General features: G+C 51.3%; 1 protein-coding gene and 1 non-coding gene across 3 annotated transcripts in view; both read left to right on the forward strand.

The window, feature by feature from the left end:
* Positions 1 to 21,516, forward strand: part of PHKA2 (phosphorylase kinase regulatory subunit alpha 2) — a 65,448-nt gene extending 43,932 nt beyond the window's left edge. Inside the window, exons 21-33 of one of the 2 annotated variants that reach the window (XM_038757086.1) lie at positions 775 to 908; positions 1,851 to 2,007; positions 2,839 to 2,918; positions 4,495 to 4,573; positions 5,053 to 5,182; positions 7,301 to 7,402; positions 9,215 to 9,333; positions 10,503 to 10,532; positions 12,492 to 12,545; positions 15,678 to 15,851; positions 16,630 to 16,683; positions 18,682 to 18,882; positions 20,153 to 21,516. In XM_038757086.1, coding sequence (XP_038613014.1) covers positions 775 to 908; positions 1,851 to 2,007; positions 2,839 to 2,918; positions 4,495 to 4,573; positions 5,053 to 5,182; positions 7,301 to 7,402; positions 9,215 to 9,333; positions 10,503 to 10,532; positions 12,492 to 12,545; positions 15,678 to 15,851; positions 16,630 to 16,683; positions 18,682 to 18,882; positions 20,153 to 20,323 — 1,485 coding nt within the window. In that variant the 3' untranslated portion in view covers positions 20,324 to 21,516. The remainder of the gene's footprint in view (positions 1 to 774; positions 909 to 1,850; positions 2,008 to 2,838; positions 2,919 to 4,494; positions 4,574 to 5,052; positions 5,183 to 7,300; positions 7,403 to 9,214; positions 9,334 to 10,502; positions 10,533 to 12,491; positions 12,546 to 15,677; positions 15,852 to 16,629; positions 16,684 to 18,681; positions 18,883 to 20,152) is intronic. The other variant, XM_038757087.1, reaches the window with a different exon arrangement.
* A 1,551-nt stretch (positions 21,517 to 23,067) lies between these two features.
* On the forward strand, positions 23,068 to 23,205 carry LOC119937904. Its single transcript, XR_005454275.1, has one exon. It is a non-coding gene; the product is annotated as a small nucleolar RNA SNORA7 (small nucleolar RNA).
* Positions 23,206 to 24,271: the final 1,066 nt, after the last annotated feature.

Genomic DNA, 24,271 nt, shown 5'->3' on the forward strand with positions numbered 1-24,271 from the left:
CCCATTTTGCAGAGTAAGGGAGAGAAGTGAAATGACTTGCCCAGGGTCGCACAGCAGACAAGTGGTGGAGCCGGGATTAGAACCCAGGCCTTCTGACTCCTAGGCCCTTAATCTGTCCCCTGGGCCATTCTGCTTCTAACTGGGATAGCCCCCGGACGTCACGGTCTCCTGCTGTTACCAGTCCTGATTTGGAGCAGCACCAGAAATCAACCTCTTGTGTGAATTTGTTTGCTAGTGCCCATTCCTCGGGGCAGTTGGGGGAAACCGAGGGAATTTCCTTCCCTGTACCCCCTGGTTCCAGCACCTGAAGCTGAGTAAGCTTTGGTCTGGTCCAGGCATGAAAATGGGCAAAGAGGAACTGGTTCCATTGTAGGAAAAAATGTTCAGTGGACAAAAATATTTTTTTCTGGTTTTTTTTGAGTGTACGCAAAAGGGCTCTGTGAGTGGGTGCCAGCCTGGTTTCTAGTGGCAGAGAGAGAGAGAATGAATTTCCCATGTCTCTCTCTCTTTCTACCCCCCTCCTCTCTCTCTCTCTCTCCCACCCCCACCTGCCTTCCTCTATCCCTCTCTTTATTTTCTTCTGTCCACCCGCTGACCTCCGTCCTGGTGTTCATTCTCTCTCCGACTCGGTCTCTCACCTCGTCAAGAAGCGGGATCCACGTTGCTCAGGGTGCCAGCCCTGGGGTCCAAGGAGTGAGGCGACCTGTCCTCCATTTAGCACGAAGCCCAGGGTGGGCAGCTTTCATTCGCTTATTTCTTTCTCTGGAACCCCAGGCGCCTGAAGCTGCCCTCTCCCTGCCCAAAGATGCCCACGGAGAGGTGGATTGCCAGAAGCTAGTCGAACAGCTGAAGGATTGCCCCACCCTCCAGGACCAGGCAGATATATTGTACATCCTCTATGTAATGAAGTAAGTCCACGCCGGGCACTCCTGGCCGGTGTCTGTGACGATCAGAAGTACTTGTTGAGCGCCTGCTCTGGGCAGAGCACTGTACGAAGCGCTCGGGAGAGTGACCTAGAATTAGTAGGCAAGATCCCTGCTGTCTAGGAGCATACGGTCTAGCAGAGGAGCTTGCCATCTTCCTGCCGGTCACCTCGATGTTTCCCCTTTCGGGTGTCATCTCGAAACAGTCCCGAAAGATCCCTGAGAGACGTGATGAGCATGAGTAATAATAATAATGGTATTTGTTAAGTGCTTACTATGTGCCAAGCACTGTTCCGAGTGCTGGAGGAAGCACCAAGGGGTGATTTATCCGTCAATTTCTGCAGATTCATTCGCAAAGCTACTTCTTTGCTCAAGAGGCAATGTAGCCATTCCCCAGTTCCTTCCACACTAGCCTAGATCTGATGGTTCTGCTAAGGCGTGTCATCGTTATCTTCTCCTAAGTAAACGGTTGACTTTGGGAGGATTGTGAGCAGGTTATATATGTGACAACTATTATCCCTATCTTGGATGCTGCATTCAAAATCATGTGATTATTATCGTGATGATTATTTATTATGTTCCAAGTACTTTGCCAAGTGTTGGGACAGATCTAGAATAATCAGAGCAGAACGCAGCCCCCGTCCTTCAGTATGAGAGGCAGAGAGCAGGTGTCTTATCTCCATCTTACAGATGAAGAAACTGAGGCCCCGAGAGCTGAGGTGATTAGTCCAAGCTCACCCAGCAAACTGGTTTCCTTCTGCCTCCTAGTATGCTTTTTCCGCACGGCCGCACCGCCTTCCTGTTACCCAGGAATTCAGGGGAGTGCTCCTTGACATTTTTGATCCACAAGCAGCCCATCTTGGAAACCCGGGGTCCCTTGTTGATAGGCCACATTCTCACCTGAGGTGTCTCTTCCTTTTCTGGCAGGGGCCCCCACTGGGATACGAATCTGTCGGGACAGGCCGGAGTGACCGTCCACAGCCTTCTCGGTCAACTCTACTGCAAGGCAGGCTTGAACAAGGAGTGGGGCCTGGTCCGCTACATCTCCGGCATGCTCAGGAAGAAAGTGGAAGTCCTGGCAGAGGTCTGCCGCCGTCCCGTTCCCAACCCCGTCTTCCCTCCCCTCTCCCCGCGTTTGGTAGCTAATTGACGGAAGAGCCCACCCGTCCACTCGACGGCCCGCTATCTTTTAGACGAAGGACACTTCTGTTTTCCCAAGCAATTTCACATTCCCGACCTCATTTTGGTCCTCATGAGGCAGGTCTTATTATCCCCGTTTTACAGATGAGGAAACTGAGTCGCACGTGTCCCATAGCAACCAATGGCAGAGCCGGCTCCGACTCTCAAATTCATGTTCTTTCCCCTGAACCCTAGGCCAGGCATCCATTCTGAGGATTATTTGTCTTTTTTCCTTTCCTCCATCCTCTCAGTAAATACCGTTCATTTTGTGTGCAGAGGAGAAAAGCGGGCAGAAAGTTTATGGGGCAGTGGGATCTGTGAGCGGAACGGATCTCAAAGAAAGAATGGCCGGAAAGCTGCTATTTCGGGGCTCCTTGGCCCTGATTGGAAACTCTCAGGACGGGTTCAGGTCCCTGGGGAGAGGAGCTCTGGAAGTCCAACTCACACACCTGTGAGGGAGAGGGAATCTGGGTTCTTTTTCGGTCATCAGAGTGTAAACGGGAATTGAAACGACCTTCTCCTCGGTCCGTTTTCACCACGTTTTAACGACTGAGGTCAAAACTACCCACCCAGTTGGCAATCAGCAAATCCAAGCCGGCTTTGGCCGTGAAATCGGTCCCCACGCTTCCCCTCTGCTCGCCCCGAGTTCAGTTTGGAGGGCAGTGTTGTGTCTCAGCAAGGCCTTTGGGCACAGGCCTGTCTCTCAGTCTGTCTCCTCCTTCCCTGCTCGTGACAGGCATGCACCGACCTCCTGTCCCACCAGAAGCAGCTCACGGTGGGCCTGCCGCCAGAGCCTCGTGAGAAGATCATCAGCGCGTAAGTACCCCCTCCGCAGTTGGCCCTGCCAAGGGCCTGAGTGATGAAGAGGAAGGGCCTTACCCTCAGAGCTCAAACTCTTAGTCGGTAGAAGACATAACCGCTTCCCTGTGCTTGTGAGTCGCAGTGGCCAGGTCAGTGAGCCCACTGTTGGGTAGGGACTGTCTCTATATGTTGCCAACTTGTACTTCCCAAGCGCTTAGTACAGTGCTCTGTACACAATAAGCGCTCAATAAATACGATTGATTGATTGATTGGTCCTTGTTGACTGTCATCATCATCAATCATATTTATTGAGCGCTTACTATGTGCAAAGTCCCCTAAGTCCAAAGCTCAGGGCATGCGAGAAGCAGTGTGGCCCAGTGGGTGTAGCATTGGTCTGCGAGTCAGAAGGACCCGGGTTCTAATCCTGCCTCCCCCACTCGTCTGCTGCATGACCTTGGGTAAGTCACTCAATTTGCCGTGCCTCAGTTACCTCGGCCTTCAAACAGGGCTTAAGGCTGTGAGCCCCGTTTGGACCGTGTCCAACTTTTGGTTCACTTTTATGTACCTCAGTGCTTAGTACAGTGCCTGGCACCCAGTAAGCGCTTAACGAACGCCGCTAAAAAGAGGACATAGCATTGGGACAATACACCAGAAGCAAAATGTGTGTTCCTGCCCTCAGGGAGCTCACCATCTACTAGGGCAGACCAACATACCCAGAAATAGGTTGAAAATAATGGGAGCAGGAGGAAGAACAAGGATATAACAGTTGGTGTAGCGATGTGATCGCCAAATAAAAATTAGGTGCATAAACGCTGAGGAGGAGCATAAATTACGTACGGTCTCAGGGTGGCCATTAGGTTCACACAACTTCAAGTGTTGGGAATTAATTGAGGAAGGTTTCTCAGAAGAGATGGGATTTCTTTTTTTTTAACGGTATTTATTAAGCGCTTATTATGTGTCAAGCACTTCTCTAAGGGCTCTTGTAGATAGAAGCTAACCAGGGCAGACACAATCCTTGTCTAAGGGACTGGGTCTCACAGTCTAAGTAGGAGGGAGAAGAGATATTGAACCCCCAGTTTACTGTTGAGGAAACTGAGGCACAGGTGAGTGAAGTAACATGCCCACAGTAACATAGCAGTTGAGTGGTGAAGCTGAGACTGGAAACCAGGTCCCCTGAATTCAAAGTCTGGGCTTATTCCACTAGACCGTGCTGCTTTCCCTTTCAAGAGGACTTTGAAGAAAGAGAGGACTGTGACCTGGTGGATTTGGTCGGGGAAGGGGAGGGGGCTCTAGGCTGGGAAAAAACAGCATGGGCAAGGAGATGGAGGCAGAGGAATTGAGAACCAGGTACCATTCGTTAGCTGCTGGCTTCAGGAGCAACGAAAAATGCAAGCCGAGAAGAAAGCAGACGCGTAAGAAGGAGAGAGATGGCACATCCTCTGGACTGTGAGCTTGTTGTGGGCAGGGAATGCCACTGTTTATTGTTGAGTTGGGCCTTCCCAAGCACTTAGTACGGTGCTTTGCACACAGTAAACGCTCAATAAATGCACTGGAATGAATTTCACTCTTCAGTCCTTGTTGTCTTCCTCAGCCCTCTTCCCCCTGAAGAGCTGACTAAACTAATCTATGAAGCCAGCGGACAGGACATCAGCATCGCAGTTCTCACGCAGGTGAGGCTCCTTTCTATTGGCCACGGGGCTGTAGGGCACTAAGAATAATGATGGTGGTACTCATTAAGCACTTAGTATGTGCCTAGCCCAGTACTGAGTACTAGGGTCCAGCCAAGGCAGCCAGGGCAGGCTTGGAAAAGGGAGGGCACTGCTGCCCGAAGCAGCACGCTGCAGACAATAGAGCACAGGCCCGGGAGTCAGAAGGTCATGGTTTCTAATGCTGTCTGCTGAGTGACCTTGGGAGAGTCATTTCAATTTTCTGGGCCTCAGTTACTTCATCTGGAAAATGGGGAAAATGCGAGCTCCCACGTGGGAAATGGAAAATGGGGAAAACGCGAGCCCCCACGTGGGACAGGGACTGCGTCCAACCCAATTTGCTTGTATCCACCCCAGCGCTTAGTACAGTGCCTGCCGCATAGTAAGCGCTTAACAAATACCCTAATTATCATTCATTATTATTATTATCTTGCCCGCTCCAGGAAATCGTGGTGTACCTGGCGATGTACGTGCGCTCCCAGCCCGGCCTCTTCGTCGAGATGCTCAGACTCCGCATCGGGCTGATCATTCAGGTGATGGCCACCGAGCTGGCCCGGAGTCTGAACTGCTCAGGTGAGAACGCTTAGACCAGCGTGACCTGGGTCTCAGGGAAACGGGTGGACCCTCTTCCTTCCAGTCCCGCTGAGCTCCGAGTGTTTTGCCTCCATTCATTCAGTCGTATTTATTGAGCACTTACTGTGTGTAGAGCACTGTATTAAGCACTTGGGAGAGTACACTGCAACAATTAACGGGCTTATTCCCTGCCCACAACAATCTCCATCCCTGCGCTTGCTAGAAGGAGAAAACAGAAGAACTCTGGGTGTGTAATGATCTGCAGAGGATCAGTCGTCAATCGGCGGTATTTATTGAGCGCTTACCTAATATTCCCTGGAGTGCCTTCTGTAGGATAGAATCCCGTTTCTAGTGGCCTGCCCCATCTCCTCCATTCAAACCTGAAACTCTGAATAAATCTGTAGATGTAGGAGGAGGAGGATTAGTAACAAGTGAGCAGTCACTGAGTGCAGCGCATTGTTGTATGGGCTTCGGAAAGCAGTTTTTGCTTCCTTCCTGCCAATTGCGTCCCTGGACACGACACGATCTAGAGCTTCCCCCGTAGGAGAGGAGCGAGTGGAGAGGAGAGGCCTTCCCTGACTAATCCCTCCTTTCCTCTTCTCTCACTCCCTTCTGCGTCACCCTGACTTGCTCCCTTTATTCATCCCCCCCGCCCAGCCCCGCATCACTTATGGCCGTATTTATAATTAATTTATTTCAATTAATGCGTGCCTCCCCCTCTAGACTCTAAGCTCGATGTGGACGGGGAATGTCTCTGTTTATTGTTGCATTGTTCTCTCCCAAGTGCTTAGTACAGTGCTCTGCACACAGTAAGTGCTCAGTAAATACGATTGACTGACTGAACGAGGGGAAGGATGGCTTTGGCATTCTCCCGGACCTCAAAGGGAGCTGCTGCCCCTGTGTCCCCAAATCGCATCCGGGTGGGGAGTATCGTACGAGGACGGTTTCGTCCTTCGGTTTTGGGTTAGAGCTGGAAACGGAGAGCCGGGGCTGCCCTGGAACCACCTTGGGCCTCCGGCATCCAGCCTCCAGACTGGGCTTGCTTTGGGAACGGGCCAAATCAGAAAAGCATTGGATTCCCTCAGAGGAGGCACCCCTGAATGTGGTGCGTCTGCCCCTGGGACTTCTGGGGTGTGTAACGTGCGTAACGCAGGGGACAAAGAGATCCAGGTGTGGATAGCAGCATCCCTGTGGCCACACTTCCCCCATTCCCCGAGTGGAAACCCCCTCAGAGCTGAGAATTGTCTGAGCCCGGCTCAGCATCCGTGGGTGAGTTTTGACGCAGGCCCCCTAGGGCTCGTCAGACTTGGGATCCGTAGGAAGTAAAATGATCCAATCGTAATACATTGGCAGTTAGCATTCCTGGCCAGCACGAGCCTAAATAAGGCCCCATTCAGGGACCCCATTATGATTCCCTGGGTCTGTGGCGTTTTTGAGCTAGGACGGGGAACTCTGGAGAACTAATTATTTTCTCAGGTAAATTTGTTTTTATGGTATTTGTTAAACACACATGTGTCAAGCACTGTTTTAAGTGCTGGCTGGGGTAAAAACAAGTTTATCATGTTGGACACAGTCCCTGCCCCACATGGGGCTCACGGTCCAACCTGGTGGGAGGATGATTTAATCTCCATTTTACAGATGAGGTAACTAAGGCATAGAGAAGTGAAGTATCTTGCCCAAAATCACACAGCGGACGAGTGCCGGATGCGGGATTCCACCCCATGTCCTCTGATTCCCAGGCCCGGACTCTGTCCAGTAGACCACACTGCTCCTCAGATGCATAAGACATGTTCCCTGCCCCCGAGGAGCTCACACTCTGAGGGAAGTATTCCCCCCAAATATGTCCTTTTAAAAATACACCATGGAAAGTGAGCCACACGAAGACCTCTCCCTTTGGTCTCCCCTTTCCCCACCTCCATAGTCCCTCTTACCCTAACCCACCTACTCTCGAGAGTTCCCCGTCTGTAGTCCAAAAGCGGTGGAGTCTACCTCACTGTTTTTCCAACTGACACATAAGGGAGGCCTTCTAGTACAGCTAAAACCTTGAAGCGTCCTTCCCCTCACACCTTGTAGTTACCGGGCACAAGTCTGACCTTTGAAAAACGTGTTGCCTTCCAGGAGAAGAAGCCTCTGAAAGTTTGATGAACCTTAGCCCTTTTGACATGAAGAATCTCCTGCACCACATTCTAAGTGGAAAAGAGTTTGGGGTTGAAAGGAGCGGTGAGTATCCGAGACTGGTGTTGGATGAGTACCGGTGTGGGGGGAGGTATGTCCTTTCTAACACAAATCCTGTTCAGAATCATGTGGCCAATAACTCTCCACCTGCAGGTGAGAACTGATCGATATAATTAAGCAATAGTACAGTGCTCTGCACACAGTAAGCACTCAATAAATACGATTGAATAAATGAATGATCAATCATATTTATTGAGCTCTTACTAGGTGCAGACCTTGGTACTAAGGTCTGATACTAACGATGGTATCTTTTGAGTGCGTGCTATGTGCAGAGCACTGTACTAAGCACTTGGGAGAGTACATTACGCAGACTTGGCGTGACAACAGGTGGGGAAGGAGGAGAATTAAGCCCAGACTCTCAAAGCAGTGGGTTTCTTATGTGATACCTGCTGCCTCACCTATTTTAAGAAGTAGAATTGTAGCTTTCCTAGAAGGTAGGATCTCATCACTCTTAGTTTCTCGTCCTAGAAGCCCGTGTTTGGCTCTGGGAAACACACTGGGCTAATTACCCAAAATCCAGTTGTTGTTCTGTTCCAGAAGACTTTCATTTATAGGGAATGAGTCTTTTTTGTTGTCGTTTGTTGGTTTTTGATATTTTTTAAGCGCATACTGTGTGCCAGGCACTATACTAAGTGCTGTGGTAGAGACAGAGTAATCAGGTTGGACACATCCCTCCCTTCAAGGCCCTGCTGAGAGCTCACCTCCTCCAGGAGGCCTTCCCAGACTGAGCCCCTTCCTTCCTCTCCCCCTCGTCCCCCTCTCCATCCCCCCCATCTTACCTCCTTCCCTTCCCCACAGCACCTGTATATATATTTGTACATATTTATTACTCTATTTATTTATTTATTCTACTTGTACATATCTATTCTATTTATTTTATTTTGTTAGTATGTTTGGTTTTGTTCTCTGTCTCCCCCTTTTAGACTGTGAGCCCACTGTTGGGTAGGGACTGTCTCTATATGTTGCCAATTTGTACTTCCCAAGCGCTTAGTACAGTGCTCTGCACATAGTAAGCGCTCAATAAATACAATTGATTGATTGTCCCTGTCCCAAATAGGGCTCACAGTCTTAACCCCCATTTCACAGATGAGGTAATTGAGGCACAGAGAAAGTCCCGTAATGCTAATAATTAGTATGGTATTTGTTAAGCACTTACTATGTGCCAAGCTCTGTTCTAAGAGCTGAGGTAGATACAAACAAGGTAATCAGGTTGTCTCACGTGTGGGGCTCACAGTCTTAATCCCCAATTTGCAGATGAGGGAACTGAGGTACAGAGAAGTGAAATGACTTGCCCGAGGTCATACAGCGGACAAGGGGCAGAGCCGGGATTGGAACCCACGTCCTCGGACTCCTGGGCCCGTGCTCTTGGCACTAAGCCACGCTGCTTCTCCAAAGCGACTTGCCCAACATCACACAGCAGATGAGTGGCGGAGCCGGGATTAAAACCCAGGTCCTTCTGGCTCCCGGGCCCGGGCTCTTTTCAGTAGATGATGCTGCCTCCCTTTAAATTCAAAAAACATCCTGTTCTGAGTGTTTGGGGTTTTGGGTTCGTGGCCAAGTGTTTGCCTGTCACCTGGATCCCTTCAGAATATACAGCCTTCTATCTGCTCATCCATTTTCTCCATAGGACATCCAATCCAGAGCTGTGGGAACCCAGCAAACGCTCAGCAGGCTAAATAATATTTTTTTCCCTGTATGTACTGACCCCACACTACTGACAGCCCCTTAAAAACATCGTCTGTTTCTGTCTCTAAACGTGTGCCTCTCCCTTTTCTCTTTTCTTTTTCTCTTTCAAAGTGCGACCTCTTCACTCCTCTACGTCCAGCCCTGCTATTTCGATCCATGAAGTGGGACACACCGGAGCGACCAAAACAGAAAGGAGCGGTATCAGTCGGCTCCGGAGTGAGATGAAACAGGTAAGGGCCTCTGCCCTTAATACCCTTGCTCCTCTTGGTCCCGGGCTCCCCAGGAACAAACCATTTCCAGCCTTTACATTCCCCGGACCAGGTCTCCTCCGCGGATCACGGCCTAGCGGGAATCTTAGATGCCCACACGGGGTTGGAGAAAAGCATTCTGCCCCCTCTTCTCACCCCACATCCAGCAGAATTCGTTTATGTGTCTTCACTTTTATGAAAACCCATGAATGAATGGCTGCCTCAGAAGAATCCCCCGCACGTATTTGTTCATTTAGATATTGTTGGTTCCGTCCTTCTGAATGCAACTTCCACGTCCCTCTCACCCACACCAGCAGCAGGGCTCAGAGGGGGGTGTGGAATTGTGCATATCTTATCACTGCCCTCCGCTTCCACTTATTGTAAGGTGCGTCTGTTCCACGGATGTTCTCCCGACTCTTTTTTGTCTCGCGGTTGCCCCTCCGAGCTGTATCTTAGTTCCCCACCTGTAAGCCGGTCAGTCTTGTTTATCGAGCGCTTACTGTGCACAGAGCACTGTACTAAGCGGTTGGAAGAGTACAGTACAAAGACGCATTCCCTGCCCGTCACGAGCTTACAGTCCAGTGAATACCTGGGGTGAAAATGGCTGGTGGTGGGGAGTGTTGGGGTGGGGGGATAGATGCCCGTGACTCCTCTTTAGCTGGGTGATGCCTTTAGCCCAAGAGGGAGATCCCAAAAGGGCACCCCAGGCCACTAGCATTGGGCAGTGGGGGTGGGCATTGATCCAAGAAATACAGTGGAAATGAGTGGTCAGCTCCCAGGTTTGTGCTAAGCAGAGGGTTGCCCCAACGGCCAAAGGAGGCCGAAGGCAGTGGTGATCCACTAGCCCTTATTTTTCACATTCTCAGGCAAAAGCCGGAGAGTTTCCTCTCTGTAGGTATTAATCCAGTTCACCTTCACACTGAGAAATTGCCCCCTGGAAATCAGATGCTTTGGCCCTGGCCAACTGGTTGCAGAAGAAAGGGGAAAAAAAAAGTTCCATCCATCTTGTGCGACTTCCCAATCTACTCTCCGAGCCTCTGGGGTGGGGCAGGAAGGGTGCACCCTAACACAGGAGGTTGTTGTAGAAACGATATGCAGGATACTTCCATTTTGAAACCATTTTATATTGCATGACCTATTCTTGATTGCAGATGGCTAGGCGGTTTAGTGCCGATGATCAGGTGAAATGCGTTGAGCTGTTTTTTTTTTTTAAAGTTTGCTACTTTTGCCTGGCTTTCTTTCCAACTCAAATGTGGGATGTGAATTTGATTGATTACACTAACCATCCAGGGACTTTTAATAATTCAAGCCTATGGAGCAGTTCTGCTTGTCAAACGGCCTCTAGGGAACGGCGCCAACCGATCAGGCCTCCTCCCGTTGTTATTTAAAGTTTATCGCGTACCGCGTGCTAACCTGGCATCGGCCAGACCTAGAACCTGCCTAAGTAGGTTCTAAAGGGTCAGACAAGGCCTCACGTGGACACAAATCCAGAATCAAGAGGGAAAGAAATATCAGCGAGTGAGGGGAAATGCAGGCTTCTCTCCGGCTCTACTTAGGGGGTGAAGTTTAAGTGCAGAGTTGTGATGGAGAGGTTGGGCTCGCAGATCCGTGAGCCAAAATAATGAGATACGCTCCCGTCTTCCCTCTTGTCTTCCCTCCGAGCTCTCTGCCCCATCTGAGAGGGGGAAAGGGGGAAGGGGGTGGGAGAGGAAAGGCGAGCATGAAGGCAAGGGGACAGGTTAGGTCAGTGGGTCAATCAGCAGTATTTCTTGAGCACCTGCAATGGATAGAGCATTGCACTAAGCGCCAGAGTACAATAGAGGGTTAGTAAAAGACACAGTTCCTGCCCTCTAGGAGCCTAGGTTTCCATAATTGTGGTATTTGTTAAGCCCTTATAATTGGCCAGGCACAGTACTAAGCGCTAGGGTAGATACGAGTTAATCAGGTTGGACTCACGTAGAGTTCACAGTCTTAATCCCCATTTTACAGATGAGGGAACTGAGGCCCAGAGAAGTGAAGTGACTTACCCCAGGTCACACAGCAGACACATGGCGGAGCCGGGATTGGAACCCAGATCCTTCTGACTCCTGGGCCCGTGCTGCGCCCGTTAGGGCCACTCTGCTTCTCCATCGTGCCTCGAATCTAGAGGTACAGGAGGCCTGGGTGATGCATGGAGAGGAGGGAGAGAGACCGAACCCTGGGATTTTAGAATTTAAATCTCATTTTAACTAAATTTAACCAAGTAACTGAAGACATTTTTTGAAACCCGAGACACTCCCCCTCTAAATATTTCCAGGGACTTTCCTTTGCCCAGTCATTAGTTGGCAACACGACTATGTAACCTAAATTCTGTTGCCAGACGAGTTCTCTGGAGTCAGTGGCCCTAAAGAGTTTCCCCTTCTGGACCCTGAAGCCAAGGCTACAGAGGTGGTGCATTAGCGTTCGCTCATTCCCACGATCTCCAACCAGGTTAGACGTCTAGAGCTTTCACATTTGGCCGCTCCGACCTAGAAGAAGAGGGTCACTTTTAGAAGAAAATGTATTGAGACCGTGGACATTTAACCAGGCCTCACAATGAACTTGGCTTCTAGCCTCTGTCAGGATTTATGCTTAACTGAATGAAAATGAAGAGCCAGGCCTATAAGCTCATTATGGGCAGGGAACGTGTCCGAGAATTCTCTTCTTTTGTACTCTCCCAGACGCTTAGGATAGTGCGCTGATTGACGATAGCTTATGACTGAGTAGAGGAAGCCGTTTGCCAAGTAAGTCGGCTCTGAGTTGATTAAACGCAGTACGCTGGCTTCGGGGTCGTCTGTTTTGCTAACGGTAATGGTTAATCCAGCAGCCCGGCATGGCAACGACAGCTCCTGAGCTGTGCCGGTGCCACATCTTGAGAGATGGGCTGCAAAATCACGATAAATCTCTGCCTTGATAAAAAGTCTCCGGCCGTTAGGCCCCAGGTTTGAGGCAGATGGGGGCGTGGAAAAATGAAATGTTTTCGGTGATGGACTGATTTTGTAATTTTTTGTGCTTCTCTGCTCTCCTCTGCCGCTTTCCTCTGATGTTCCACTTCATCCTTCTCCGCTTGGCTCTGCGTTCTAGGGTGTGATTTATTTTGCTGTTTTATCTTTGTTTTGTAGTTCTTTTATGTGAGCCAGTCCATGTCCAGCAACATGCATTCTACCAAGTCCATGGTAAATGACTCACCGCGACATCCTCTGCCTGTTGCGTTTTTCGAGCTGTTTGGATTTGAGTGTCCTCTCTTTATCCTTCCCCTCACCGTGCCCTCACTTTTCCACAATTCTGCCGAGGCTGCTTGTTTTGAGTGTGAAAGCTGTGGGGCTTTTTTTTATTTTAATGGTATTTGTTAAGCGCTGACTATGTGTCAAGCACCGTTCTAAGCGCTGGGGTAGATATAAGGTAACCAGGTTGGGCCCAGTCCCTGTTCTGGGTGGGGCCTCACAGTTCAAGTATTGAACCCCGTTTTATAGGTGAGGAAACTGAGGCATGGAGAAGCTAAATGACTCACCCAAGGTCACACCGCAGGGAAGTGGCAGAACTGGGTCTAGGACCCAGGTCGTCTGACTCTTAGGCCTGTGTTTTTTCCAGCAGGCCACACTGCTTCCATATTTTCTATTCTTCTTCTAATAGTAAGAATAATAATAATAATAATAATAATGATGATGATGATAGCATTTATTAAGCACTTACTATGTGCAAAGCACTGTTCTAAGCGCTGGGGAGGTTACAAGGTGATCAGATTGTCCCACGGGGGGTTCACAGTCTTCATCCCCATTTTACAGATGAAGGAACTGAGGCACAGAGAAGTTAAGTGACTTGCCCAAAGTCACACAGCTGACAATTGGCAGAGCCGGAATTTGAACCCATGGCCTCTGACTCCAAAGCCCGGGCTCTTTCCATTATTGTGATATTTGTTAAGCACTTCCTATGTGCCAGGCACCATACTAAGCGCTGGGGTGGATACAAGCAAACCATGTTGGGCACGGTCCCTGTCCCACAAGGGGATCGCAGTCTTAATCCCCATTTTACAGATAAGGTGACTGAGGCACGGAAAAGTGAAGTGGCTTGCCATGACCCTCTGACACCCAGGCCCGGGCTCTACCCACTAGGCCACGCTGCTTCCCTACGTGGGTTGGAAGGGTTAATCAATAAGGGAGTACCAAGCATTGAGGAAATTCTGTTGCCGAATTGTACTTTCCAAGCGCTCAGTACAGTGCTCTGCACACAGTAAGCGGCTCAAAAAATACGACTGAATGAAGGAAAGAAGCCAGGAGGTCTGAGTTCAAGGCCAAGCTCTGCTATTGACCATGTTGACCCATTTGCCTGTTGACTTATTGTCAGTCTGGCATTCAGAGCAGACTTGCCCAAAGTTACACAGCTGACAGTTGGCGGAGCCTGGATTTGAACCCATGACCTCTGACTCCAAAGCCCGGGCTCTTTCCACTGAGCCATGCTGCTGCTTCACATAGTAAGCACTTAATAAATGCTATCATCATTATTATTATAGCACCTGTATATATGTTTATATGTTTGTACATATTTATTACTCTATTTACTTGCACATATTTATTCTATTTATTTTATTTGGTTTATATGTTTTGTTTTGTTCTCTGTCTCCCCCTTCTACACTGTGAGCCCACTGTTGGGTAGGGACCGTCTCTATATGTTGCCAACTTGTACTTCCCAAGCGCTTAGTACAGTGCTCTGCACACAGTAAGTGCTCAATAAATGCGATTGATTGATTGAATTGTGCGAAAAGTCCATTGTCCAGAAGATAGCCTTTGGGTCCTGGACACAGACAATGGCCAGTTTCCCCCCCAGACCACGAAAGTGGTCACTCTGAACAGCCCCTTATCCCGGGACCATAAATGCCGGATCGCTCCATAGGAAATGAGTTAATTCAGCCATGCCAGTCGCCCTCACTTCCTCCCTGATTTGCGGGTGCGAGCTGCTCAATTCCCGCTTAATGATAATAATAATAATAATAATAATAATGGTATTTGTTTAGTCCTTACTATGTGCCAGGCGCTGTTCTAAGCACTTGGGTAGATACAAGGTAATTGGGTTGCCGCAGCTGGGGCTCACAGTCTTCATCCCCATTTTACAGATGAGGTCACCGAGGCACAGCGAAGTTAAACGGCTTTCCCGAGGTCACACAGCAGACAAGTGGCGGAGCTGGAATTAGAACCCACCGCCTCTGACTCCCAAGCCTGTGCTCCCTCCACTAAGCCCTCAATCCCTCAGTGGTATTTATTGAGCGCTTTCTGGGCAGAGCACTATACTAAGCCCTTGGGAGAGTGCAAGACAACAAAATTGGTAGACAGGTTCCCTGTCCACACGTCGCTTATAGTCTAGAAGTCCATCCTCATACCTGATCTACGTCCTTCAGGCTGCACAGTTGGTCTGCTTCTGGTAAGCTCTTTGTGGGCAGGGAACGGGTCGGCTGACTCTGTTGTATTGGACTCTCCCAAGTGCTTAATGCAGGGCTCTGCGCATAGTAAGCGCTCAGTAAATACTGTTGATTGACAGGGCGACTTCCCTCTTCCCTCCCTCTTGACCCTTGTCTAATCGGATTATCTTGTACCTACCCCAGAGCTTAGTTCAGTGCTTGGCACATAGAAGGGCGTAACAGATGCCCTATATTATTATTGTTATTAGTGTCATCATTATTATTATCTTCATTAATAACTGGAAAAAGTCACCAGGAAAAAAGCATGGTCCTGGACCCCCCAAGAAGCAGGAGTTAACAGTACCTCTGGCTGCCTGTCTTGTTGTGGTTTGATGATGATTGTTACGTAATCCCGGCTACGCCACTTGTCCGCTGTATGACCTTGGGTGAGTCACTTCACCTCTCTGTGCCTCAGTTCCCTCACCAGGAAACTGGGGATTTAGCGTGTCACCGGAAAAGTGGGGATTTAGAGCGTGAGCCCCCTGTGGGACAGGGACTTGATCCAACCTGATCTGCTGCAGCACTTGGAATAGTGTTTGGCACCTAGTAAGCGCTTAATAAGTACCACAATTATTATTATTATCATTACAGTGATTAAGCACTTACTGTGTGTCGAACACTATGCTAAGCACGGGAGTAGATACATCACATTAGGTCACCAGACACTGTCCCCCGCAGGGCTCACGATCTTTAGAGGGAGGGTGAGCAGGCATTCTGATTTCGCGCTGCAGATGAGGAAACTGAGGCTTGGGGGGGGGGGGGGGGGTCTAGTGCCGGGATCCCGCCTCGCGGTCCCACACTCGCTCTGGTGTGCGAGAGCCTCCCTGGGCCCCTGACGCCCGGTTCTCCTCCGCAGAGGTGCAGCACCCCGTCGTCCCCCACCGGCACGGTGTCCTCCACGGACTCGAGCAGCCATCACCTCGGCTGGGGGGACCGACAGGGCCAGTGGCTGCGCCGGAGGCGGCTGGACGGGGCCATCAACCGCGTCCCCGTGGGCTTCTACCAGAAAGTGTGGAACATCCTGCAGAAGGTGAGCTGGGCCCACAGAGCCCCGGGGGCCGGAGGGACGTGCGGCGGCGGCGGTGGGCGCCTCCCCGGGGGGAAGCTCCCTGTGAGCGCCGATGGTTCCCCTCAGAAATATGAGACCAAAAAGTCAAGCAGAGCCGGAGAGAGTGGGGGCTTCTGGGGTCCTCCTGCCTCCGTCTTCCTGACCGTTTGTGTTCCCTTCTTCCGGTCGGGATAATTGTCTGGGGCTGGGGAGACCCGGCCCTCCAAGATCCGGGGTGTCATGAGGCTCCGCCACTGCTCTCCGAGACCCTGGAAGCAGCTCGGGATCCTTTTCAACCTCTCCCCAGTCATCGGGACGAGAAGTTCCCTCGTCTGGGAATTCTCATCCATCCGGGGACGAGAAGTTCCCTCGTCTGGGAATTCTCATCCATCCGGGGACGAGAAGTTCCCTCGTCTGGGAATTCTTATCCATCCGGGGATGAGAAGTTCCCTCGTCTGGGAATTCTCATCCATCCGGGGACGAGAAGTTCCCTCGTCTGGGAATTCTCATCCGTCCGGGGGTGCATCATCAAAGCCTCATTAAAGGGAAAGCAAGACTCTGGTGGAGCTCTGTTTGTGGGAATGTTTCAGGGCTCCTCCTGTCCACACTCTTTTCCCAAACATTGAGGCCTAGTCTTGGAGACTACTCCCCCTTGGAGAAGCCAGAGTCTTGTGGGTGGGAAATAGAAACTATTTACTCTATGCGAACGCTGTTTATTGCAGCTGGAACAACCGTATCTGCATTTTGTTTTCGTTTATAGTGTCATGGCCTCTCCATTGATGGTTTTGTGCTCTCATCTTCAACCACGAGAGAGGTACAGTAGCAAAATTCCAGTGTGGTCTTTATTGGCACTGGGAGGTGTATGTGATGCCCTGGGTTTGATTGGACTCTCCCAAACGCTGACTGCAGTGCTCTGCACACAGTAAGCGCTCAATGAATATGAAGGAATTGAATGAATGAATGAACTGAGACCTGGAGTTATATTGGTTTTTATAGCCTTCCTAAGCCTCCGGGAGAGCACAGCAAAATTAAAAGACATGGCCCCTGCCCTCAAGGATCTTATGGTCAGCCTAGGGCATGGGAGACAGACACTGCAGTAAGTTACAAGAAGGAGGAAGCAGTGAAACAGAGAGATATAAAAATAGTAGGAATAGCATTTATTAAGCACTTACTGAGGGCAGAGCACTGAACTAAGTGCTGGGAGAGAATGCACAAATGGGTAGCCTGCCTTAGAGCAACTACCTGAAGCCTGGCTCCATAAAAATAGATTCTTGTGCAAACAGTCAATCAATCAGTGGTATTTACTGAGTCCTATCTGTATGCAGAGCACTGTACTAAGCGCTTGGGCAACTACAGTTCAACCGAGCTGGCAGGCAGGTCCAGAGCAGCAGCGGGGTATTTTCACAGTAGGGCCAGCAGCCACGGCCGAGCTCCGTCAGCTTCCCTGGTCTCTCCTAGTCCCTGAGCGCTCGAACACGTGCTTATTATCATGACTCTTAGAGAATATGAGAGTAGTCATATTAATTAAGCAACTCTCCAGAGTTCGTAGACCGTTACGTCGTAAGCTCCTCCAGGGACCGCTTGCCAGACAGAGCTCTGCCCGGGCAGTCTTTCGATCCTTTCGAAGGAGAAAGGGAAGCTCTGGATCGATATCATCAGCTGGGGTGGGTCCCAGACCGGCTTGCTAATCACGTCTGTGTCGCGAACGGCCCAAAGCCCTTGTTTTTCAAGTTTCAGTCACTCTGGCGAGAGCTGAACCGGGCTCCTGTGTCCAATCCAGTCGTTTGCCTGAATTCATTCATTCATTGTCGTATTTATTGAGCGCTTACGGTGTGCAAAGCACCGCACTAAGCACTAGGGAGAGTCCAATATAACAATCAAAAGACACATTCCCTGCCCACAATGAGCTTACAGTCTACAGGGGAAGACAGACATTATGATAAATCAGTAAATGACAGATATGTGCAGAAGTGCTGTGGGATCGAGAAGGGGGATGAATAAAGGGAGCAAATCGGAGCAACGCAGACAGGAGAGGGAGAAGAGCAAAGGAGGCCTTAGTCAGGGAAGGCCTCTTGGAGGAGGCAGGCCTTCAGTAAGGCTTTGAAAAGGGGGAGACTGATGATGAGAGAAGTTGCTCAGGGTTGGACTTTGACTCCAACACGGGGGGCAGCGGGATGAGTGCATATTTGTACCCACTTGTACATATTTACTATTTTACTATTCTATTTATTTTATTTTGTTAATAGGCTTTGTTTTATTGTCCGTCTCCCCCTCCTAGACTGTGAGCCCGCTGTTGGGTAGGGACCGTCTCTATATGTTGCCAACTTGTACTTCCCAAGCGCTTAGTACAGTGCTCTGCACACAGTAAGCGCTCAATAAATACGATTGAATGAATGAATGAGTGTCTAGAAGAGATGGGGTCAGGGCGCCCATGGCTCACCGCTGGGTTTGCGGGAGGGCGAGCGGGCTGGTGGCGGCGAGAGTCTTTCCTGACCATTGTCACCCCCTCTTGCCACCTGCCCACCCATCCCGTCTCCAGTGCGCAAGGCAAAGGGGGTGGAATTGGGTGTTTCGGATCCTCTTTCCGGCCCACTCCCTCGCCACCTCAATGGACGGAGGAGAAGGGGTTTCTGACAGAGGCCACTGAGCGAGCGGCCCAGCGGATGATTCCATTGGTTCACCATGGCCTCTCCTAGGAGCCACGTGGCCTGTTGTGGTAGCCACCACAGTTTCTCGGTACACATCTTTGCGTTTTCTCTCTCTCTCTCTCTCTCCCTCTCCTCCGGTTCCGCTCCCCGCTCACCGGAGGCAGATGACGCCTTGCGAGATCAAGTTTGCCGTCCACGTGGAGTCGGTGTTGAACCGCGTGCCCCATCCCGAATACAGGCAGCTGCTGGTTGAAGCCATCCTCGTCCTGACCCTCCTCCTGGACCTAGAGGCGAGCAGCATAGGGGGCATAATCCACGTGGACCAGATCGTGCAGATGGCCAACGACCTCTTCCGCCAGGAGCAGGTGCGTTGGGCGGGGCGGGCCGGGGAACACCGATCCTCGTCCCCCCCGCCGCCGCCTCCCAGTCCCAAAGAGCGCAGGCGTTACCGGTTTTGTTTTCCTGCCGAGCAAACAGGGATCAGTCAACGGCCCGCTGGGTCCCAACGCTCGGGGACCGCGGCTATGACGCCCGGCCAATCAATCAGACGGTTGTATTTATTGAGCACTTACTGTATGCAGAACACTTTATTAAGTGGCCGGACCTGGGGGAAGCTAGGGAGAGAGTCGCCGAGACTGCAGCCAGTCGGCGGGGCGAGCGGATGATGAGGTGCCCACGGGGTCCCTGAGCCGGGCCTTTCTGTTTTCTTTAAACGGAGGTGTGTTTTTCTGGGAGCTGGGCCAGCTTCTCCGTCTCCCCGGGCTAGTTTTTAGGCTGTCTTTTAGACTGTGAGCCCACTCTTTTAGACTGTGAGCCCACTGTTGGGTAGAGACCGTCTCTATACGTTGCCAACTTGTACTTCCCAAGCGCTTAGTACAGTGCTCTGCACACAGTAAGCGCTCAATAAATACGATTGATTGATTGATAGATAGTTCCCTTCTGATTTCAGAGCTGTCAAACTCCTCTAGTTAATGACACACCCATCACCCCAAAATCAGAAGTTTTCTGACTTGATTAAACCCGCCCCCCCAAAACAGACTTCGACTCAGTTTGCCAGTGGGGGGGGGGGGGGTGTCGTCCCTCTAGACCATAGTCCGTTCCCTTGTCCAGTGGGACTCTAAGCCCCACTGAATGGCCGACGTTTAGAGCCCTGCCCGGGATAACTTTGGGTCAAGACCAGGAGATATTGTAAAATTCAGGGGCCGGACGGCCTGAACGCCCAGGTTTTTGAATATTTGCAAGTGGGGAAGGTCCGCCCCTCAGGGGGCCGTACCCTCTTGGAGATGCCCAAGCCGATTCTGGGGTCTTCCTTGCTTCTCTCCGTACTGTCTCAGACTACATAGCCTTGAGGGCCACACAGGGCCGGAAAAGGGGACTGGCGTTTCTAGTGGACCCGGGTCGTAAAAGGCTTGGTTGGTTGTATTAATATCAGACCCCTCCCTCTGGACGGTAAGCTCACTGTGGGCAGGGAATGTGTTCTGTTGTTCTGTCGGACTCTCCCAGGCACTTATTTCAGTGCTCTGTACACGGTAAGGGCTCAATGAATACCACCGACAGACGGACGGACAGAGTGGCCCGGCTGGTGCCTAACTTCAGGCCCTCCTCACCCTCCCTCCCTGCCCTCCCCGTCCCCAGGCGTCGCTGGGGGCCGCGGACTGTCTGGACCGAGACCAGGCCACGGGGATCTGCCAGCTCTTCTACGACAGTGCGCCCAGCGGCGCCTACGGGACGATGACTTACCTGGCCAAAGCCGTGGCCACCTACTCGCAGGAATTCCTGCCCCACTCGGGATGCCCGGTGCAGTGACGGCGACCGTCTCCCGGAGACACCGCACCGGACAGGTCCGCCCGCTCGGGGTCCTGCCCTTCCCGGGACGGGACCAGACGGGGCCGGCGGCTCCTCCTCCCCGGATCCGCCGGGCCCGGAGGAAGGGAGTCGTCGGACCTTTCGCCGGAGTGGGTATGAAGCGGGAATGTCGCGTCTCGTCCCGGGTTCCTGTTTCCAACCGGTAGACCTAAGCGCGCGTCCACGGGACTGCAGACTCTCTTGAAAAAATCTCCAACTCCGGAGGCAGGGGTGAGTCCCGGCGGCAGCCCGGAGTTGTTTGTGTTTTGTTTGATTTTTTAATACCAACTAAAGGTGAGAAAGACTTCCACCTGAGCAATAAGCAGGTGTCTGACAGGTCCAGCCTTTCAGGGACTGAACCCAGCCCATGATTTTCTCTGGGCCCGGAGCTGAATGTTGCTTTTCCGTTGCCTTCTGGCAGCTCACTCAGAGCGGCGCCCGTGGAAGGTGCTGAGTTAGCAGACTGGGTGAGGCATAACGGTCCAATCTGGGTTTCCTGACAACCCGAGATTTAATCCGGGTGACAGTCAGATGAGGAGGGTTGACCAGCCTGACCCTAGACCCCCCCCTCTGAGAACTGGTTGACCCTCTCGAAGGGTTGACCAGCGGGCGATGACTGGCAGGGACCGAGGAAGCCTCCCCTCCTTTCTCAGAGTGGCGGGCAGCCGTGAGCCAGCGGGAGGGCCGTTTGCCCATCTGTGGCTCTTCACATCTGGCTTTGTGGCTACTAATGCCCTAGTAGTGGGGCATCTGTCAGTCGATAAGCAGAGCACCTGTCGTGTGCAGAGCACTGGGCTAAGCGCTTGCTTGGAGACCCCCAAGGGAGTTAGTAGACGAGGAGTTTACATCTTCAATCTGGAACCCGTTTGGACAATGGGGGAGGAGAGGATGTGTATCCATTGTCCTTTCCTTAGGCTCACGGAGAGGCGAGTCGTAGGATGTAGATGAAAATCAGTGGCCCGTTCCCGGCGCGAAATGGCGCGTTGCTTTCGGAATAGTACCTAGCATGGCTCTTTTCACGGGCACGCTTTCGCTGTAATGTTGCCGGCTTGGGTTTAGAAGCAGACCAGCTAGGGCTTTGCAGATCTGTTCTCAGTGACTCGAGGATTCGGCTCTTTGGGAAGTTCGTGGTCTAATAAAATATTCAACCCTAATTGCACGGGGAGTCCTTCGTGAGGAAGGGTTGCCCAGCAGGGCAGGCGGCCTCCCAGGGGTGCCCTTAGGGTGTTGTGTTGAAGGAAGGGTGGGTTGGGGGGGCTCTGGTTGTGTCACCTCCCCACCCCCCTACACACACCATCACGCTGGCACAGCATGGCCGTGGGCCTCCTGATGTCTCAAGCAGAAGCTCTCGTGTGGTTGTTTCTGGGTTTTGCCATCAGCAAGAGCGATCATGTGGCAGCTGCCTCGCTCAGTAAAGGCTGGGAGTCAGAAGGACCTGGGTTCTAATCCTGACCCCCCCCCCCCCACCACTTGTCTGCTGTGTGTCCTTGGATAAGTCACTTTACTTCTCTGCGCCTCAGTTCCCTCATGTGTAAAAAGTGGGGATGAAGACCCTGAGCCTTATATCATCATCAGTCGTATTTATTGAGCGCTTACTGTGTGCAGAGCACTGTATATGGGACAGGGAGTGTCCAACCTGATTTGCTGGTATCTAGTACAGTGCCCGGCACATTCATTCAATCGCATTTATTGAGCACATAACGTGTGCAGAGCACTGTACTAAGCGCTTGGAAAGTACAGTACAGCAATAGAGACAGTCCACATAGGAACGTAGTGGGCGCTGAACAAATACCAATCAATCAATCGTATTTATTGAGCACATAACGTGTGCAGAGCACTGTACTAAGCGCTTGGAAAGTACAATACAGCAATAGAGACAGTCCACATAGGAACGTAGTGGGCGCTGAACAAATACCAGTCAATGAATCGTATTTATTGAGTGCTTACTGTGTGCAGAGCACTGTACTAAGCGCTTGGGAAGTCCAAGTGGGCAACATCTAGAGACGGTCCCTACCCAACAGCGGGCTCACAGTCTAGAAGGGGGAGACAGACAACAAAACCAAACATATTAACAAAATAAAATAATAATAATAATAATGATGATGGCATTTATTAAGCGCTTACTTTGAGCAGAGCACGGTTCTAAGCGCTGGGGGGCTGCAAGGTGATCAAGTTGTCCCACGTGGGGCTCACAGTCTTAATCCCCATTTTACAGATGGGGTAACTGAGGCGCAGAGAAGTTAAGTGACGCAGAGAAGCAGCGTGGCTCAGTGGAAAGAGCCTGGGCTTTGGAGTCAGAGGTCATGGGTTCAAATCCCGGCTCCGCTACTTGTCAGCTGTGTGACTTTGGGCAAGTCACTTCACGTCTCCGGGCCTCAGTTCCCTCATCTGTAAAATGGGGATGAAGCCTGTGAGCCCCCCGTGGGACAACCTGATCACCTTGTATCTCCCAGCGCTTAGAACAGTGCTTGGCACATAGTAAGCGCTTAATAAATGCTATTATTTAAAAAAAAAAAAAAAGTGACTTGCCCGAGGTCACACAGCAGACATGTGGTGGAGTCGGGATAAGTAGAAGAGATAAGTACAAGTAAAATAGAGTCATAAATCTGTACAAACATATATCCAGGTGCTGTGGGGAAGGAAAGGAGGTAAGGCGGGGGGGACGGATGGAGGGGGGAGATAGGATAGGATAATGATAGGATTCGCCCCTCTCAGGATGGCACCTGGAGAGTTTCCAGTCCTCTACCAGTCTCGGCTACGGGAGGGAGAGCCGAGCAGAGGCCTGTCCGTTCCACTCCTAGCTTGGGCGGTGGCTAGCGAGCGGAAGGCCATCTGCTACAACTCAAAAGTCACCCGTGCTGGGCAGCAGCGGCACGGGTGAGTTTGAAAGAAGGCGACGGCAAACCACTTCTGCATCTTCACCAAGAAAACCCTTGGGGTACCCCACCGGGATGACTGTAGGTGGAGGCGGAGCACTCTGGGACAGAGTTGACAGGACAGGAGGATTCAGCGTTATCCAGAATTTCCTCCTCTGTCCCAGAGGGTCTTGTTCCCGTAGCGTAACGGAGCGTCTGCCTCACTCGGTCTCCGCTGAGAGCGGTGACTCCGCTGACCTTCTCGGCTGTGGTCAGCGAGCGGCGGGGGATTCTCCGGGCCGAGACCGGCACGGCCTCGGGGTCTGCCCGGGGCAGGAGGAGAGGCCGGGCAGCGGGCAGCGGCAGCCCCGGCTAGGGCGTGCCGGCCCTATGTCGCTACCACGGTTCACCCTCACGTTCAGCCGGAGGTGGGCACGTTTTGGTCTTTCATTCATTCATTCATTCAATCGTATTTCCTGAGCGCTTACTGGGTGCAGAGCACTGTACTAAGCGCTTGGGAAGTACAAGTTGGCAACATAACTAGTCTTAACTAGTGCTTCCTCCGGGCGCCCTTGTGATCTCTGAGCACTTCCATCCATTCATTCCCCTTTTAGACTGTAAGCCCACTGTTGGGTAGGGACTCTCTCTATATGTTGCCAACTTGTAGTTCCTAAGAGCTTAGCACAGTGCTCTGCACACAGTAAGCGCTCAATAAATACGATCGATGATGATGATTCGGTCAGTCGTTTATTGAGCACCGTGCGCAGAGCACTGTACAAAGTGCTTGGGAGAGATGGCATCGCTGAGCGAATGCGTAGTCCAGCGGGCCTTCCTGATGTGAATCTGCTCCTTCAGCGTGCTGCGCTGAGAAACTCCATTTTCAAGAAATGCCCTTTAAGCCATCACTCGGAAGCACACTGATTAGGGATGATTCAACGGGCTTTTCTACAGAGGTAACGTTTCTACAGGGTTGTATTTTGGGGTTGGTTTGTTTTTGTGTGTGTGTGTGTCTTAAACAAAAGAACCCCGTGTAATTGGTCTCGTCAGATCCTGG

Source organism: Tachyglossus aculeatus, chromosome 15 (genome assembly GCF_015852505.1).
Source record: "Tachyglossus aculeatus isolate mTacAcu1 chromosome 15, mTacAcu1.pri, whole genome shotgun sequence".
In the NCBI taxonomy this organism is placed as follows: domain Eukaryota; kingdom Metazoa; phylum Chordata; class Mammalia; order Monotremata; family Tachyglossidae; genus Tachyglossus; species Tachyglossus aculeatus.